The 17,230-nt window shown below is 35.6% G+C and overlaps 1 protein-coding gene across 1 annotated transcript in view; it reads left to right on the forward strand.

The window, feature by feature from the left end:
- The window catches only part of COL23A1 (collagen type XXIII alpha 1 chain), a 285,667-nt gene that overhangs the window by 161,238 nt on the left and 107,199 nt on the right, over positions 1–17,230 (forward strand). Inside the window, exon 3 of the mRNA XM_070937268.1 lies at positions 13,232–13,276. Coding sequence (XP_070793369.1) covers positions 13,232–13,276 — 45 coding nt within the window. The remainder of the gene's footprint in view (positions 1–13,231; positions 13,277–17,230) is intronic.

Raw genomic sequence — 17,230 nt, forward strand, 5'->3', positions numbered from 1 at the left:
GTCTGATGTGGAATAAGGCAGGTTTCTGTGCTCAAAGAAACAACTTTAATGACTAAGTTTAGAGCAAAGAGTTGCCGGATTGTTAGGAAGTATGGAGTTAAGTGATAGAAAATATAATATAATGTTATGGAAAGCTTTAGATCATATGTTTAGATACTTTACTGAGGTCCTTCATTGCCACACTGAGTAAAATAACTAAAGCACATAGATGTTAACCAAAGAGGACTGCTTTATCAAGTATTTTTATGCAAGAAGTGCAAGATGGAGTTGTTTGATTTTACATGGGAGCAATGGAAAATGTAGGTAAAGCCCCTTTCCTCTTTATGGTAGTATAAACTGTTACCAAGACTTAAAAGGCCTAAGTAGGACAAGATGAAATAAATTTCACAAAGATAAATGTTTTTGCCTTTCTAATTTGCATGCTTACTTAAAAGCAAACAAATAATAAGTAGGAATGTTGCATTGTGAAAATATCCTTGAGTTTCCCAAAACCAAAAGGCAAGGAAAATTATAATAATACCAACAGGTGTTGGTATTAGATGATTATGCTTCTTCTCTTTGCAAGGAAAGCATACTTGGTTACCATTGGTCAAGAAAGGGCCAATCAGTTAAGAGGAACCGAAGACAAAAAAAGTACAGTTCTTCTGGCTGTCCAAAATATCCTATAATAAACTGTAGGCCGATTTATTTCCTGTATGTTTTCCTCCCTTCTGTTTTACATCTGTGCCTAATATTAGCCAATGGCAATTTGGTTGGCATCCCTTTGGAATACTTCATGTCCAGAAGAATCCGTTTCAGGAGTTCCTTGATTCAATCCACTCCAAAACATATAAATGCACACATAATAATAGCTGGTTCTTTACTGCAGTTGAGTCCACACTGCTCATCTTGTACTTCGTCACATCTGGAGGGCATCAATTTGGATAAAGGCTTTATCTCCAGAATCTATTAACTGAAGTGTTTTCCCATTTTACCCCTAATGAGGAGCCAGATGTTCACTTAACAATTAAAACCAATCTAATTCTTGCCTTGCTGCTCAGAAGAGAACAGCTTTGTAACTGATATGTTTCATCCATTGGCAAAGGATTTTAGAGTCAAGTGGCTACTAAATATGCTTCTTCTCTTGATTGTTTGTCAAGTGCCCAGACAGAATTCATTTTAGATGCATTGCTTGTTTAATCCTTTCAGAATTTTGATGGAATGCTTCTGGAGGTGCTTAATGGTAAGGTGGTATCAGCTTGCCAGAGTTCTCAGGTTCATGTATAGTGCACAACCAAGTTTTCCAAGTCAAAATAGCATAATTACTTCTCAGAAGTAATGTAGTGTATTCCCCTGTATTGAAATTGGGCATGGAAAGAGCCTTGACTTATATGTCTGATTGCTGAGATTTATTGTTTAATACCTTATCTATCTATGCATTTTAATGAAATTAAATAGTAGCATTTGTATTAAAATTATCTAGTAATAATTTTAAGTAGCAGCCCCAACATAGATCTAGCTAAGCAATTCTTGGCTTGTCAAAATTTGTCATCTATCATGAAGAAGGCCTAATCTTCAGAAAGTATATAGTGTAAACTTTTTCCTAGCTAAATATTTTGCAAAGGGTAAGCATTTAAAAGCTATGATACTATTAACTGCAATGAATATTATGGATCTCTCAGATGTTTATTTTTCTTTCTTTCTAGCATTTTCCCCACAAGTACAGGGTCTGGATTTTTTCCCCCTTTGGATCAATTGAGTGTTGATGCATTGGTTTCAACCAAAAATTGACCAACCGGCTTATTGCCCAAGCTTGACATCATGGGCTAAGAGAGAACTGGCCAAAGTCACTAAGGTGGCACTAGAACTCAGAGTCTCCTGGTTCTTAGCCTGGTGCCTTAATCACTAGATCAAACTGACTCTCTCTCAGATATTCAAAGTAGCATCTTCAAAATATATATAAAACACATTCATTCATTCATTCATTAGTTCATTCATTCATTAGTTCATCTATCTATCCATCTATCCATCCATCCATCCATCCATCCATTCATTCATTCGTATATATTCACACAATTGCATAAAACATTCAAATGAATTGCAGGGATCTTCTTAAGTAGAATAAAACTTCCAGTGTAGAAGTAGAAATTTTAAATGCTTAGAAAAGCTAAATGTTCTTCATGTCAAGTTCACCCACTAACACTTCTGTTCTCAGTTACTAAGTGGTTGTTCACAATTCTTGTAATGATGTATTTCATATGTTTACAAAAGTGCCTGAGCTTTGGAGGTGAAATTTACAATGTTTTTGGCACACAGTATATATATGAAAAGGAAAATGAAATGTTGGTCTCTTAGGATATACTTGTGTAAAATGTAATACTAAAGAAAAAAATGAAAGAAAATGCATTTGTTTATTTGGAATGTGTTTATTTATATATCTTTTAAAGCAGTTATATCTCCATAAAAAGGAAACATTTGAATACAAAAGAAAGGGTGCAATTCATAATAAATCAATTTCTTTAAAATGAGAATTGAGAAGATGAAGGGCCATTAGTTGGATAAAGAAATAATAGAGCCCAAATATTCTCAAATCTATATCGTAAGTTCCTATATTTAAATATATGAGAACAATTTCTCTGATAGATCCAAATCTGACACTCTCCAAGCCCCATTTATGCTACAACAGGCTGACTTCCAGTGGGAAACTGTTTTCAGGCATGCAGTGGACACAAGAAGAGGAAAAGAAAAATGATTCTGCAGGGACTCATTTTCTTTAATAAATCTATGTAGTCTAATTAAATACAATACCACAAATAAAAAAGGAAAAAGATCTCTTTTATAGGCTGATTTTAGAGATTAGTTGATATAAAATTAAAAGCTAACCATGATCCAACTTTTGTGCAGTCTCACTGTAGTTGTACAAATGGTATTCACATTTATAACTTTCTTTTTAATCATTGGCTGAGAATTAAATATTTGGATTTGGTGTTTTGAAGCCAAGTGAGAAATATCTTTTATAATGGAATTTGCCATTATAATAAACCCCAGAGCCAAGGATGAGATACTGGATAAGATTCCAAACCTGGAAAATAAAAGTCTCTTTCTCTTTCATTTCCATGTTTACAAATGAGGCAAATGTTTATTTCATTAATGATAAAAAATATGAAATTACTTTTAAAGGGGAAGGGTGAGGCAAAATAAACTGAAGTAGAATCCTTGTTGAAGGGCACCATGCTTTGTGTAATGTGGGTGAAGATTACTGAATTTCTTTACTTCCATATTATCTAAGAATTCAATTATTGATAGCATGGCATTTATCTAGTGACACTGAGATCTTCATATGACCTATAAACTAAAGAATATCAAGCTACTTTTACTTCTAAGAAACGTTTTCTAAGGTTCAGTCAAAATCTGCTCTTGTAACTTAAACTTATTATTCTACATTTCACATTAAGAAACAAGACAGAGGTCTTTACTCTTCACTAAAACTGAAATGCACAACCAGCAATTCCCAAGTTGTCTTGGGAATGCATGTTATCTGCCACTCAAGACTGACCAAATATTAGGTAACTCAGAAAAATAGCACACAGACTCATATTATCGTGATTCATTAACGGTGGAGATGGGTTTAGTCCTACATAACAATCTTTGCTTGAAGGTAGAAAAGGATACTCAGAAGTCAGGGATAAAATGAAGAGGAATATTTTCTTAAATGGGAAAAAATATGTACTGGCATTACATTGTTATTTTTTGGTACATTGTAAAGCAAAAAAAAATCTAATCTCTGCTCTGACCTTGCTGAAACTATTTGCTATGATTTGAAATTATTTCTTATGGTTTGTGTTACTAGAAAAAGGGAAATAATTTTAATTTGCTCTTAATATACATTAACAGGTAAGTCCATTTAGTCCAACCCAGTCCAGATTTCTCTCTCATTACAGTCATCATATAACAAATATTATTTTTCTTAAAACCCTTTGAACCATTCTATAATATACAAAAAATTTTGTTTTACATATTTATCAGTTTTTCCTCCTGAAGATAGTCTAAATTTAGAGCATTACACAGCCTACTCCTAAGTATCTAATCTCATTCCAGTTGAGTATAATTGTATTGTATAAAACAGGGACTTTATGAATAATAACAGAAGAAGAAAAGTTGGAAATTTCATAGTCTGGAAATGTTATATGAAGGTTGATAAGCCCCGTCAATTAATTCCTCTCCAGTAGCAAGAAATGTGAGGACAAGTGAAGATCTGAAGCCAATCTACCTAATTTCCATAGATACATAAGAGAAGAAATTCCAAAATGAAATTCAGAAGAAACCAGTGGCAAATTATATAACTGTAAGTATCTGCAACAGAGGCTAGAATGGAAGAAATTCTAAAAGGGATGGGGTACTTGAGAAAGTTCTTAGAATTCAAAAATTGAAGAAATGGAAGAACATGAAATTGCAGAAAGATTTGAAACAGGTAAGTGGGGCAATAGAAAGAGATAAATTGGATTTTGGAAAGAGAATCTTTTGTTCATTGCCAACATCTGCTTCAAGCAACATAAAAGCAGACTATAAACCTGGACATCATTAGATGAACAACAAGGGATGATAATCATCACCATCGGAAGAAGAAGAAGAAGATGGAAAAGTGAAAGACGGGCAATTTAGAGATTCAGATTGTGGAACTATAAAGTATTGGTGTCAAAAAAATAGGCCATATTTGGAAAATTAAGGAGTATAGTAGAGAATAGAAAAGAATAGAATAGTTTTGGTCTGGTGGATATTAATTTAATATGCTTAACTTATATGAAAGAAAAAAGAGGAATTTTGAAAACAGAAGCATAGATAAAATTTCAGAAAGGAAAAGATCCAAATAGCTTTCAGAACAAACTGAGGTAAGGCAACTCAAAAGTAATCGCAGGCAAAAGAGTGAAAGAAAACTGGAAACATGGAGACCGCTTCTGAACTTTGTGCTTGAGGTGGAAAAAAAATGAAACTCTGATTTTACCTATTAGATTGATAGATGCTTATAGAAATGGCTAGTTTATATTATTATGAAAAAGCAAAAAGTTGTGGTTTGATTTTTTTAAAAAATTTGATTTATATGCCGCCCTTCTCCGGAGACTGAGGGCGGCTTACAGTGCGTTAAGCAATAGCCTTCATACTTTTGTATATTTTATACAAAGTCAGTTTATTGCCCCCACAAACTGGGTCCTCAATTTACCTACCTTAGAAAGGATGGAAGGCTGAATCAACCTTGAGCCTGGCAAGATTCAAACTTACTTTAATTGCAGACAGCTGGTGTTAAATTACAGTGCCTTGTCTTCAGAGCTATCCAGGCTCTGTTGATCAAGGGTGGGTTCTAATTACCTTTACTACTGGTTCACAATGGGATCGCGCATGCGTGCATGAGCTTTGCTCACTCATGCACCTTCTGCACATGAACAGAAGCTTCTGCGCATGCACAGATCACCGATGATAACTTCAATTGCAGTGGGCGGGGCCTCCCGCCAGGTTTACTTCCGGTTCTTGCGAACCAGTCCGAATTGGGGCAACCCACCACTGCTGTTGATGCCTTATTTTACTACAGCAGAGGAAGTCAGAAGTCAACACTTTTTTTTCTTTTTCCCAATTTTTCCTCACTTCTCTTCCCCCCTTCCCCCCCACTGCTTTCCTATTTCCTTTTGTATTTTGTATCTTATCTTATACCCTAATAAAATGTTTAAATGTGTTTATATATATAAATATATATTAAAAAAAAAACTGGAAGGAATATAATATACGTATTAGAGATTGTGTATACAAACACAAACACACACACTCACACACACTTTGCAAGCCAGTTTATGGAATACAAACAATTATAAACATTGGCAAAAGAGAGCCATGTTAGTCTGTGGTAGCCAAAAACCAGGAGGAGCTGGCATGAGACTAATATATTTTCTAAAAAGAATAAGCTTCAGGGAGCTCATGCCTGTTAATAAAACGTGCTAGTCTCAAAAGGTGCTGCCAAGATTCTGATTTTAGAAAGGATTATTAAAAGAGAATATATTCAGAAACTGACTATTATAAAGGCAATGCATCAGTTTCAAAGAGACAGCTATAAATTCAAATGCAAAAAAATATATATATTTAAGTTGGGTTGGAGAAGATGCAGCTGCACTACTAATATGTCAGTGTCAATTGCTCTGGAATAAAAAGTTGGAAAAGATTGGGGTATGTAAAGGAAGATACCAGTGATATGCAAATTAATATATCCTTGCATGGATTTATCAAACAAATTGACTTGAGATCTTATTGAACCGCCCTGAGTCTTTGGAGAGGGGCGGCATACAAATCGAATGAATGAATGAATGAATGAATGAATGAATGAATGAATGAATGAATGAATGAATAAATAAATAAATAAATTATTAAGATTAGACCCATACATTGAAAGTAAAGGGGAGGTGTGGTGGTTCAGCGGTTAAGGCACTGGGCTTTTCAGCTGAAAAGCTGGCAGCCCAGATTTGAGACCTGAGCACCATAACAGGGTGAGCTCCCATTCTCGCCCCAGCTCCTGTCAATCTAGCAGTTCAAAAGAATGCAAATGCAAGTAGATAAATACCCTATTTCCCCAAAAATAGGATCCAACCAGAAAATAAGCCATAGCATGATTTTTCAGGATGTTGGTAATACATCCCAAAATAAGCCCCAGTCAGCCAGATGGATGCATTTAGTATCGTATTTCCCCGAAAATAAGACCTAATTGGAAAATAAGCCCTAATTCATTTTTTTAAAAGCAAAAATTAATATAAGACCCGGTCTTATTTTGGGGGAAACATTGGTAAATACCACTTTGATGGGAAGGTAACAGTGCTCTGAGATGTCATGCTGGCTACATGACTGTGTAAATGTCTTTAGACAGCGCTGGCTCAATGGCCTTGAAAGGGAGTTCAGCACTGCCCCCTACAGTCGGCAATGACTAGCGGAATAAAATCCACAAGGACTCCTTTACTTTTTAAATTGAAACTAAAATGAAAAATATACAAGCAGGTTTTGGAAAAAGCAGAGGGACCTAAGATCAGATAATTAACATGAGGAGGTAATGGAGAAAGAGTTTAGCTTTGCTCTGTTAGTTACAGCAAGACCTTTGACTGTGTAATTGTGCCAAAATGTGGAATGTACTAAAAGTAAAAGACATGTTAGAGCAGCTGATTATTTTTCTGAGAAATATTTTCACTGAACAAATGCCAACTGAATTTGGAAAGATACAGAATGTATCGAAAATCGCAAAGTGAGTAAACTGGAAGCAGTGTTTCTTGATAGTTAAATTATGATTTCAGAGTTTATACCATAGTTTTCATGTGTTTTTTCCTCAAAATAGTGAAAAGTTATTATCAGGTTGCAAAAGCTTTAGTAGAAAAGGAAGCCAAGGAATAGGGATAGACAATTTGAGAGTTGAATGAATCCCAGGACGCCTCATTGCTCATCCTGTGTTTGTTGGTATGTTCCATCTTCCTCTTCTACTATAAGGTTTAATAAGTGTTCCAATCTTATCAGTTTTCTCTTTGTCATCCACTTACCATAATTCTGTCCTCCAACATAAGACAAAAATATATTAATCCAGATGCACATCTGATGGGATACAGGGTGGTATCATGCTTAAGAAGCAATGGATGGAAACTAATCAAGGAGAGAACCAATCTAGAACTAAGGAAAAAATTCCTGATAGTCAGAACAATTAATCAGTGGAATAGCTTGCCTCCAACACTGGAGGTTTTTAAGAAAAGATTGGTCAACCATTTGTCTGAAATGGTATAGGATCTCCTGCTTGAGCAGGGAGTTGGGCTAGAAGACCTCCAAGGTACACTCTTTTTCTGTTACTCTGTTAAGGCATTAAAGTAAGGACAGATCAGATCAAGTCCAGTTTCTGCCATGGAAATTTCCAGGGTGACTCTCAGCGCAGCTCTACTTATTTCAGGTGGATGTTGTGAGGATAAAATTAGTTTCCTAAATAAGCCACTTCAAGAACATGGAGAAAGTTGGCTATCAATCTGATCTGGACTTTCTTCTCAGACATGAGAACTTTCAGCACCCATTTATTGAAAAATTCATTTGCAGAAAGAAATCCACATAACAATCCTCTAGCTAGCTAAAGAACTACCATACCAAAGCAGCTAGAGGACTGTTAACATGGATTAGTTGATTAACAGTCTGCAAATGTTTAGCTACTTTACCAAAAGCAGCTAGAGGACTGTGGGTTCGATGATTATCAGTCTGTAAATGAAATTTTCAGTAGATGTCTGCTGTGAGTTCCCATGCCTGAGAAGAAAGTCCTGATCGGAAATTATGTGGAGGAGAAGCTTTGTATTGCATCTCAGGCGTTTAGGAGCAGTCTGATTTTCAGAAATAGAAATGGCTCTTTCTCATATATATTGTAGATAATCAGCCCTCTACAGTTGATGGAAGGAGCTTAACTCCAGTTCCTCTATACAATTGTGTCACAGTTTTCTCCTGACTGTATAAACTGAAACTTAGAGGCTTCCAGAAGAGGAAATCACAAAGGAATCATGCAAGGTCATGGCCAGTGTACAGCCTCTTTGGGGATCAGAACCACGGGTCAGGATTGTGTTTGATTATAGAACTGATTAAAGTGGGGCATTTTTCATGGTAAAATAGAGCAGGTTCCAACATGTCAACTTCCACTGTGAAGTTTCAGTCTTCAAGTAAAATAGCATTTTATTTGAATATGACATCCCTATTCCACATGGATGCAAAAATCAAGTTGAGTTTCTTTTGAGATTTAGAATAATGGCCATAACACATGTACCAAATTTAACTCTAATACCTCAGTTTTCAACTGGCAAACACACTTAGCAAAGGAATGTTGAACAGGGCTGAATTCCTTCAGTAATCAATTTAAGCACAGAACATGGTTCCTATGATTCAGAACAGGTTGGGCTTTATACATTTACAGAATACAAAAAATGGCTTTCTTACTCTCACATCTCCAATGATATACATGCACAGCAACAGGGGAAAAAATATTGCAGCAACGGAAAAAAATATTGAAACTTGTGCTATGATCTCTGATCTCAGATAGTGTATCTGCCACTATATCTTGGCCCTAGGTAGTCTTAAGAGGACAAGGGGTGGGTGAGAAGCAGCTAGCAATTTCTTGAACCACTTGGGAACTGCAGTCTCAGTCTCTATATTGAAAAAAGGTTTTCATATGGATTCACTTACGAAGACTTTTCCCCCCCTACTTCGGCCAATTGTGTTGCAACTGGCTTTAGAAAAAGATATGTGTAGTTCTTTTCCAAAGCTTGATGCTCTACACATGTCAAAATAGAGCTGGTTTGAACCATAAGGTGATGTGTGAACCACTTGCATACTTTGCAACCTCCAGCATTTTAGATTTAGTCAGATGCAAAGACTTCATGCAAACATGATTCAACATGATGAATAAATAGTCTATATTGCATGCAACTGTAAATAAAATTAATTATATGTTTGAAAAACTTACGTTCCAAATTACACAGATTGCATTCTGATATAGTCCATTTAATGATCGGGTGTGTGATATAGTGATGCTATTATCTGGTCCTAAGAAAAACACTTGTGGGATTCGACTGGAAGCGTCACAGCGAGACAGTCAGGGATTAGGAGGCTCTAATGAGCTCCGCGAAATCCCAGGCTGACGAACTGCTGCAAAGGGGTCTTTGGACCGGATCTGTCCTGTAGGGACAGAGAAGAAAGAGAGGCACCTCGGAAGACCAAGAGGAACAGGCAAGTTCCTCGGAGGTCAGAGGAAATTCTTTCTGACTCTGCAGCGGGGGGCAGCAGCCATTACGATCGCCAGTAAAATGGGGCAACCGGACCAAGCACTGTGCAGGAGAGGAGAATTGAGCGGAATATTGATGCCGGGTGAGTGACATCTAACTTATAGGCAGAAAGAAAAAAAAAGAGGATTTTCAAAATAATTGTAAAAGTCCTAGCGCTATAACAGCGGCTAATAGGCGTCTTTGGAAAGACTTAGCTGCTTCAATAGTTGGCAAAGAAATAGTTTATGTGCTCTCCTGAATTCTGAAGTATCTGTCAAAAGATTTGCACAGTCCTGCCTTGCAGTGCATATCTGTAACATTTTATATCTGACCTTGCAGCCTGGTTAAGGGTTAAGAAAAAAAGACAACAAGTGCCCTGACTTGTATCCATAAAGGGTCTTTGATGAATTCCTAGTAATCCTCTAAACACAATGCTGCCATCATGGAGGTTTATGAGATTAGTAAAAATACTCTCCCTTTTGCACCCAGAGAAAGGAGTCCTGCTTTGCCCTTATGAGCATGCAGATTATTAACAAGTGTTGTTTGTACTTCAGATGGAATCTCCACGCCTTGGGTAATAAACTCACATATGTAGAATGGAAACATTTCTGGCAATTCAAATATTTCATAGACTGGGAATGTTTCATAATCCAGAATGTTCATATTATTTCCTTTGCTGTTAAAACTGTTTAACAACAATATAGACATAAACTACTACTTAAACTGTGAAACTGGTCTAGGCTTAGAGTGATTTTTTTTTTAAAGAAGCACACTTGTTAATTGATGTTTTGCCACCGACCTTTGAGGCAGTTATTCTTGTTAAAAAATGCAGGACCTTACCTATTGACCACACAAATATACACTAATGACAAAGTTCATGGGTTCAAATTGATATGATTTAATAATTCACTGTCATCTTTAAAAAAATGTTTATACTCTGTTGCAATTTGTAAATGCATTTTACTTAGAAGTTGTAAGTCTAATCATTCTTAGCCAAGTTTTACTCTGTATGTGTCTGCGGCTGCATGTGTATTTCTGCATGGTAAGAGAGGTAGATTCTGACATATCTTATGCTTTTAAAAAATTGCTAATTACACCTCTGGTCAAACTTCTAGGTTAGCCAAACCCATTTTATTTACAATTGTAAACCATCTGATTTGTGTGATTTTATTTCTCTGCATGTGGCTAAGTTTTGTTTTACTGTTTGTAAAATATGCCATAGTTTGACCACATGAGTGTTATAATTAAGTTTTGCTGTGGTTTTTACTTGCTGTCTCAGATGTGGATTTATTTTTGTTTCTGAATTGGTCAATGGTCATAATAAAGTTTACTACTACTTTAATACTACTACTATTACTACTACTGCTACAGCAGCAAATGTTAAGTAGTTCTTATGAAATAATGAGAGCCTAGATCCGAAAAATTATATCATGTTAAGATGTTTGACAGAGAAAATAACTGCTTATTAAATGATAGTGAACAACAGCAGTAGAATATTGTATTCACCTTCACCTTGTATTTAGTAACAATGGTAAAGTGGATGCAGACATTTGAAGATGTGCACACACTGGTAGCATGTAGGTTTAGTGCAAAGAATTAATATTTATCTAAATACAGGAGATAGGTTCAATGGCTGCTAAATGAATGTGAATTGAATACAAAACTGAGTGACCAATATGAAGGAGGTATACAGTGATGGTTTGGTCATATACAGTAGATGACATAAAAGAATACTGAACTGCAAAACAAACATATGAGGTCAAGAGAAAAGGAGAAACCAGAAAAATTGTGGCTGGATAGAATTAGTGAGCTCCTTGGAGAGGAGATAAGTTTCAGGAACAAAACACAACAGATGAAGCAGCATATAAGCGCTTTGCAAAGGCAGAAAGATATAGGGAGGCATAGAGAATAGTGTTAGTGTAGAAGTTATTTTTGTTTGTCTTATCTTGTTTGTCTTATCCCATATTACTGTTTCATGTCAAGTGCCAGGGACATCAGAAGACCCGGGCAGTTCAAATGAGTATAAAGATTTAGTACAAGCTTAAGCTCTCTACAAAAATCTGAATTACTAATGGTCAAAGCAAATTGGTGGTAGATAAGCGTCAGTGGAATTCAAGGTAGACTGCACTTAGATATCTTGTGAGCACAAAGAGACTCATGACTGATGATGTGTTTGAGCCCTCCCTTGGGCTCAGCCTACATCTCCTCAGCCTCATCTCCTACATTTCCTTGACTTACTATGTCATACTTCTTTTCTGCACTTTGTGTAATGTTGCTTACCCCAAAAGGGAATAACATGATGAATATTTATGTAAGGTTTCTGGGTAGAAGCCTTTAGAAAATTCTAATTTATATGATGCAGTGATGCCCAGTAGATTTCTAATCTATTTGATCCTAGTTTGGATACAAATTAGATATACAGACTATTCAGAAAGAAGATATCTGAACTGAATTTAACTGGAAGAACTGAGTCAGCTCTCCTGGGGGTCAGGAGATGTGACTGAGCCTGAACATTGATGGGTTTATTTTTACTCTGATTGCTGTTTTATGTGCATTGATTCTGTTTTTGTTTTTTGTCTTTATAATTTTTGAACATTTTGAGCCACTCAGTGTCATGAATAGAAAGCCATATACACTAAAATATGGTGGCTCCCTGCCTTTGGAACATCATCTCCACAGAGATTAAACTGGCCCCCACTTTGACACATTTCCATAAGGCCCTCTAAATCTGATTCTGCCAATGGGCCTGGGGAATCCAGAGTGGGATAGAGCCCTTCAAGTGGCCTGTTGTGTGTTGTCACCAGGGAGGTGAGGTTTATTATTTTTTATTCTTTTATATTGCATTTTTATTATTTGTAAGCCGCTCACTGAGAGTGAGTGGGTGGCCACATAAATCTAAATAAATAAATAAATAAATAAATAAATAAATAAATAAATAAATAAATAAATAAATAAATAAATAATCAGTCAGTCAGTCAGTCAGTCAATCTATATCTGTATTACAGTAGCTCCATAAATGTAATAGATAAATAAATTAGCTATAGGCTTGCTGTTTAAGAATAATAGAACATAGGATCCCATTCTTTTTTTTTAATTAATAATTAATAAAAAAATTTATTAATAATAATAAAAAAAACCAACATAGATACATTAAAACAACATACAAAACAGACAAACATCAATTCAATCCAATGACTGACTCTTAGAAGTTACTACAACGGTGGGTTATTTTCATATTTCTATTTGTATCTATATCTACATTCACATATTTACATGGTTATATATGTATATATATAATTGACTCCTTGTTTACTTCTATGCATTTCTATTGAATATTCTATTGCTATCATCATGGAATCTTTTTGTCTAACCAGAGTTTAAATGAAATATTCTTTACATAAAGATGTATAAGTAAGAAATGAGTTAAATAAATCATTTTTTTTCCTTCACAGGTCCACCAGGAAGAAGAGGAAAGCCTGGACGACGGGGAGAACCAGGTAATTTTCTTGTACTTCTTGTAAAGTAATGTTAGTAAGTTAAATTATATACACAAAGTAAAAGGTGGGAAAAATTTCATCTGCAGGTAATCCTCAATTTGTGATCAAAATTGAGCCCCAAATTTATGTTGCTATGTGAGAAATTTGTTAAGTGAGTTTTGCCCCATTTTATGACTTTTCTTGCCACGTTTGTTAAGTGAATCATTCCAGAACTGGAATGAACGGAATAAACAAGTTTGTTAAATTAATAATCTGGCTTCCCCATTGACTTTGCTTGTCAGAAGGTCCCAAAGGGATCACATGACCCCAGGACACTGCAACCACCATAAATATGAATCAATTGCCAAGTGCCTGAATTTTGATCACGTGACCTTGGGGATGCTGCAGCGGTCATAAGTGTGAAAAATGGTGATAACTAGATAGATTAGTTTGAATGTTATGACTGATAGATTGAATGTTATGACTGATTTTGACAAATATTATTTGAAAGCATCTGAAATTTTGCTGCATAGAATAATAATCAGAGCTTTTTCACCAACTCCAAACAATTCTGATTCATAGTTCAGTTATGAAAAATATATTTCCACATTAGTATCGAGATTAAATATGGATTTATGAATTAAACACTATTTTGTTCATTTGACTTTTGACTAAATGTATTCAGCCTTGGTTAAGTGGCATTCATAATTGTAGGGTTCAGAATTGTATTTCTTCTGCTTTTTTGATCAAGTATTACATAGAAACTATGTTTAAGACAGAATCATACACATGTAATTCACATATTTTGATTCTTGGCTGGAACTACAAAATTATTGTTCATCTGCAGTGTAAAAGGCTCTTTGGAACCATATCACAAACACTACCAATAAAGGAATAATTATATACAATTAATTTAATGTATATTCTTTTAGAGATGAAGAAAATAAAGAATTGTTTTTGACAGAAGGCTAGCAGAGTGTATGTTTTTTCAACAGAAAGTAAGCTGAAGGATGTTTTGAAAGAGAAGAAGATATAAACATATAAATAGACAAATCCAAAGGCACCCAAATTCAAAACTTAATAATAGCATTCCAGTTGCATACCAGCTTTGTATTGTTGCTCTAAGAGAATGTTTTATCTGGATTACAGCCTAACCAAAAAGCAGATTGACCTCAGTATATTAGTTATACTGAGTATACTCACCCAGTTGCTGACTATTATTTTTACCATAATTAGCATGTATTTATGTATGTATGTGTGCATGGATCTACCTACCTACCTACCTGGATAACCTTACTACACATAAAACCAGGCTCTTACTCTTTCACTACAGTTGATAAATGGGAGCAAATTTTTATTTGTTTTATATGATTGCATCCTCCCTAGTGGTTCTTGTGTGGTTATAACTTCACAGCTTCCAGACAAAGGCTGAGTTAGAGCCAAATATTCAGCAGTTGTTTTGCTTGGCAGTATCTTTCCTCTGGCAGCTATTGAAATTCCTTCTTTCTTTCTTTCTTTCTTTCTTTCTTTCTTTCTTTCTTTCTTTCTTTCTTCTTTCTTTCTTTCTTTCTTTCTTTCTTTCTTTCTTTCTTTCTTTCTTTCTTTCTTTCTTTCTTTTGTCATTTTGCTTGTTCTAAACAGGAGAACAGTTATACATTGTTGATATGATTCATAATAATGCCTTGGATTTTTAAAAAACTATACTTTTTAAAAATTTCTGTTAAACAAATGACCAAAGTATTTTTGAAGATTTTATTACCGTGTATTTTTACTCTTAAATTTTGAAGCCCCTTTGGGGTATAGGCTAACTAAAAAAAATAGAGAGGAAAACAGCCTTAATATTCCTAGTATGAAGCAATTTGTATCTATCAAATAATTTTGCATTCTCAGTGGAATATTACCTCCCCTCTTCTATTCCCAAACACATCCCCAAACTTCCTCCTCTGAGATTAGGAGAGGTAAGAAAGATTTCTTGTAACATGAAAGGAATGATCAGCCCTTAGCACAGCTGGTAAGACAGAAAGAGGTGATAGTCTTGCTAAAGCTGTTTCCTTCTTGAATAGTCTTGACCAGTGATGAAATCCAATTTTTTTTTACTACCGGTTCTGTGGGCTGGCTTGGTGGATTTGGCGTGGCTTGGCAGGCGTGGCAGGGGAAGGATATTGTGAAATCTCCATTCCCATCCCACCCCAAGAGAAGGATACTGCAAAATCCCCATTCCCTCCCCACTCCTGGAGGATGGATATTGCAAAATCTCCATTCCCACCCCACTCTAAGGCCAGCCAGAGGTAGCATTTGCCGTTTCTCCAAACTACTCAAAATTTCTGGTACTGGTTCTGCAGAACCTGTCAGACCTCCTGGATTTCACCCCTGGTCTTGACCGTGTAACTTTTGCCCATACGAATGTCCAGTTTCCTTTCAGTTAGGTCAATAAATAAAGATCTACCAGATATGGCTTTGGAGCAATGCTGATAGGTAGATTCATTTGGCATCAGATTGTAGATCTGTATTGAATCTCCTGTAAAGATCAGCATGTAGCCAACAGAAATGAGCAACAAAGAAGAATCAAAAAAAGATGAAACTATAGCTACAGTATTTTGTTTTTTCTGGTAGTAGGAATTATACTTTTCCAAGGCTAGGTTCTGTATTGGATCTGGATTTTTATACAATAAAAATAGGTTGCATACCTAACTAGGAATGCAGGAGTAATGGGGGGAAAGTACTTCTGCGATTCTCAAAGTTGGCCTGAATGCTTTCCTATTCCATATGAACAAGCAACCCTTCAGAATTATGCTACAAAGACAGTATAACAAGTAACTAAATCAATTGGACTCTAATTTAGGCAAAAAATTATTTGGGAAAAGAGATAAATGCTTTCATTATATTCTTGTGGCTATTCGCTCAGACAAAGCCAAGATATCACCACATGATTTTATTGCTGTCTTTAAGGAACATTTAACTTAAAACAGATTTTTATTTATTTTATTTATTTTATTTTTATTTATTTTTATATGCCGCCCTTCTCCGGAGACTCAGGGCGGCTTACAATGCGTTAAGCAATAGCCTTCATACTTTTGTATATTGCCCCCACAAACCAGGTCCTCATTTTACCCACCTTAGAAAGGATGGAAGGCTGAGTCGACCTTGAGCGAGATAACTGATCTTACTCTTTTGTCTGGGTCCTTTAACAATCAGTTATTTTTTTTCATTTTCAGGGCTTTGTGTGTGACAATCCTGCATGATATTTGATGCCATCTAAAACCTGGCAATTGGACTGGTTACTTCTGATCGGTTCTTGTGCCAATCTATTGAGTCTCTCTTATTTAACTTTTTTTGGGGGGTAGGCGTCCATGGTGAGAAATAGGACTTATCTTTGTACCTCATAATTGCTCAAGGAATCTTTGATCATTTTTAATAGGAAAGATCACTAATTTTAAGGGTGCTTTTTCCACACCAAATATATTATCACTTGATTTCATATGATTCACACGTATCTATTCTGTGTATTTCTGGCATTAATTTGATTGCTTCATATAATTGATTCCATGTATCAGAAAAGAATAAGCAATTCCAATGCTCTTTATAGAATCAGGTGGTAAAATCACAGTGCACAAAGTATAATGAACAAGCCCAGTGGTGAAATCCAAATTTCTTTCTAACGGTTCTGTGGGCGTGGCTTGGTGGGCATGGCAGGGGAAGGATACTGCAAAATCCCCATTCCCTCCCCACTCTGGGACCAGCCAGAGGTGGTATTCACTGGTTCTCCGAACTACTCAAAATGTCCGCTACCGGTTCTCTAGAACCTGTCAGAACCTGCTGGATTTCACCCGTGAATCAGCCTCTTCTGCATGAGACACCTTTTCAAAATCAATTGATTTTACAAAGAAACATAACCAAGATTTATAAATGATCCCTTTAAGATGATCAGATCCATTTCTGTTCCAATACCACCTCTGTTTCAATATATTAAAGAAG

Source organism: Pituophis catenifer, unplaced genomic scaffold (assembly GCF_029215685.1).
Source record: "Pituophis catenifer annectens isolate HBS135680 unplaced genomic scaffold, rPitCat1.0.hap2 SCAF_2, whole genome shotgun sequence".
Classification (NCBI taxonomy): Eukaryota; Metazoa; Chordata; class Lepidosauria; order Squamata; family Colubridae; genus Pituophis; species Pituophis catenifer.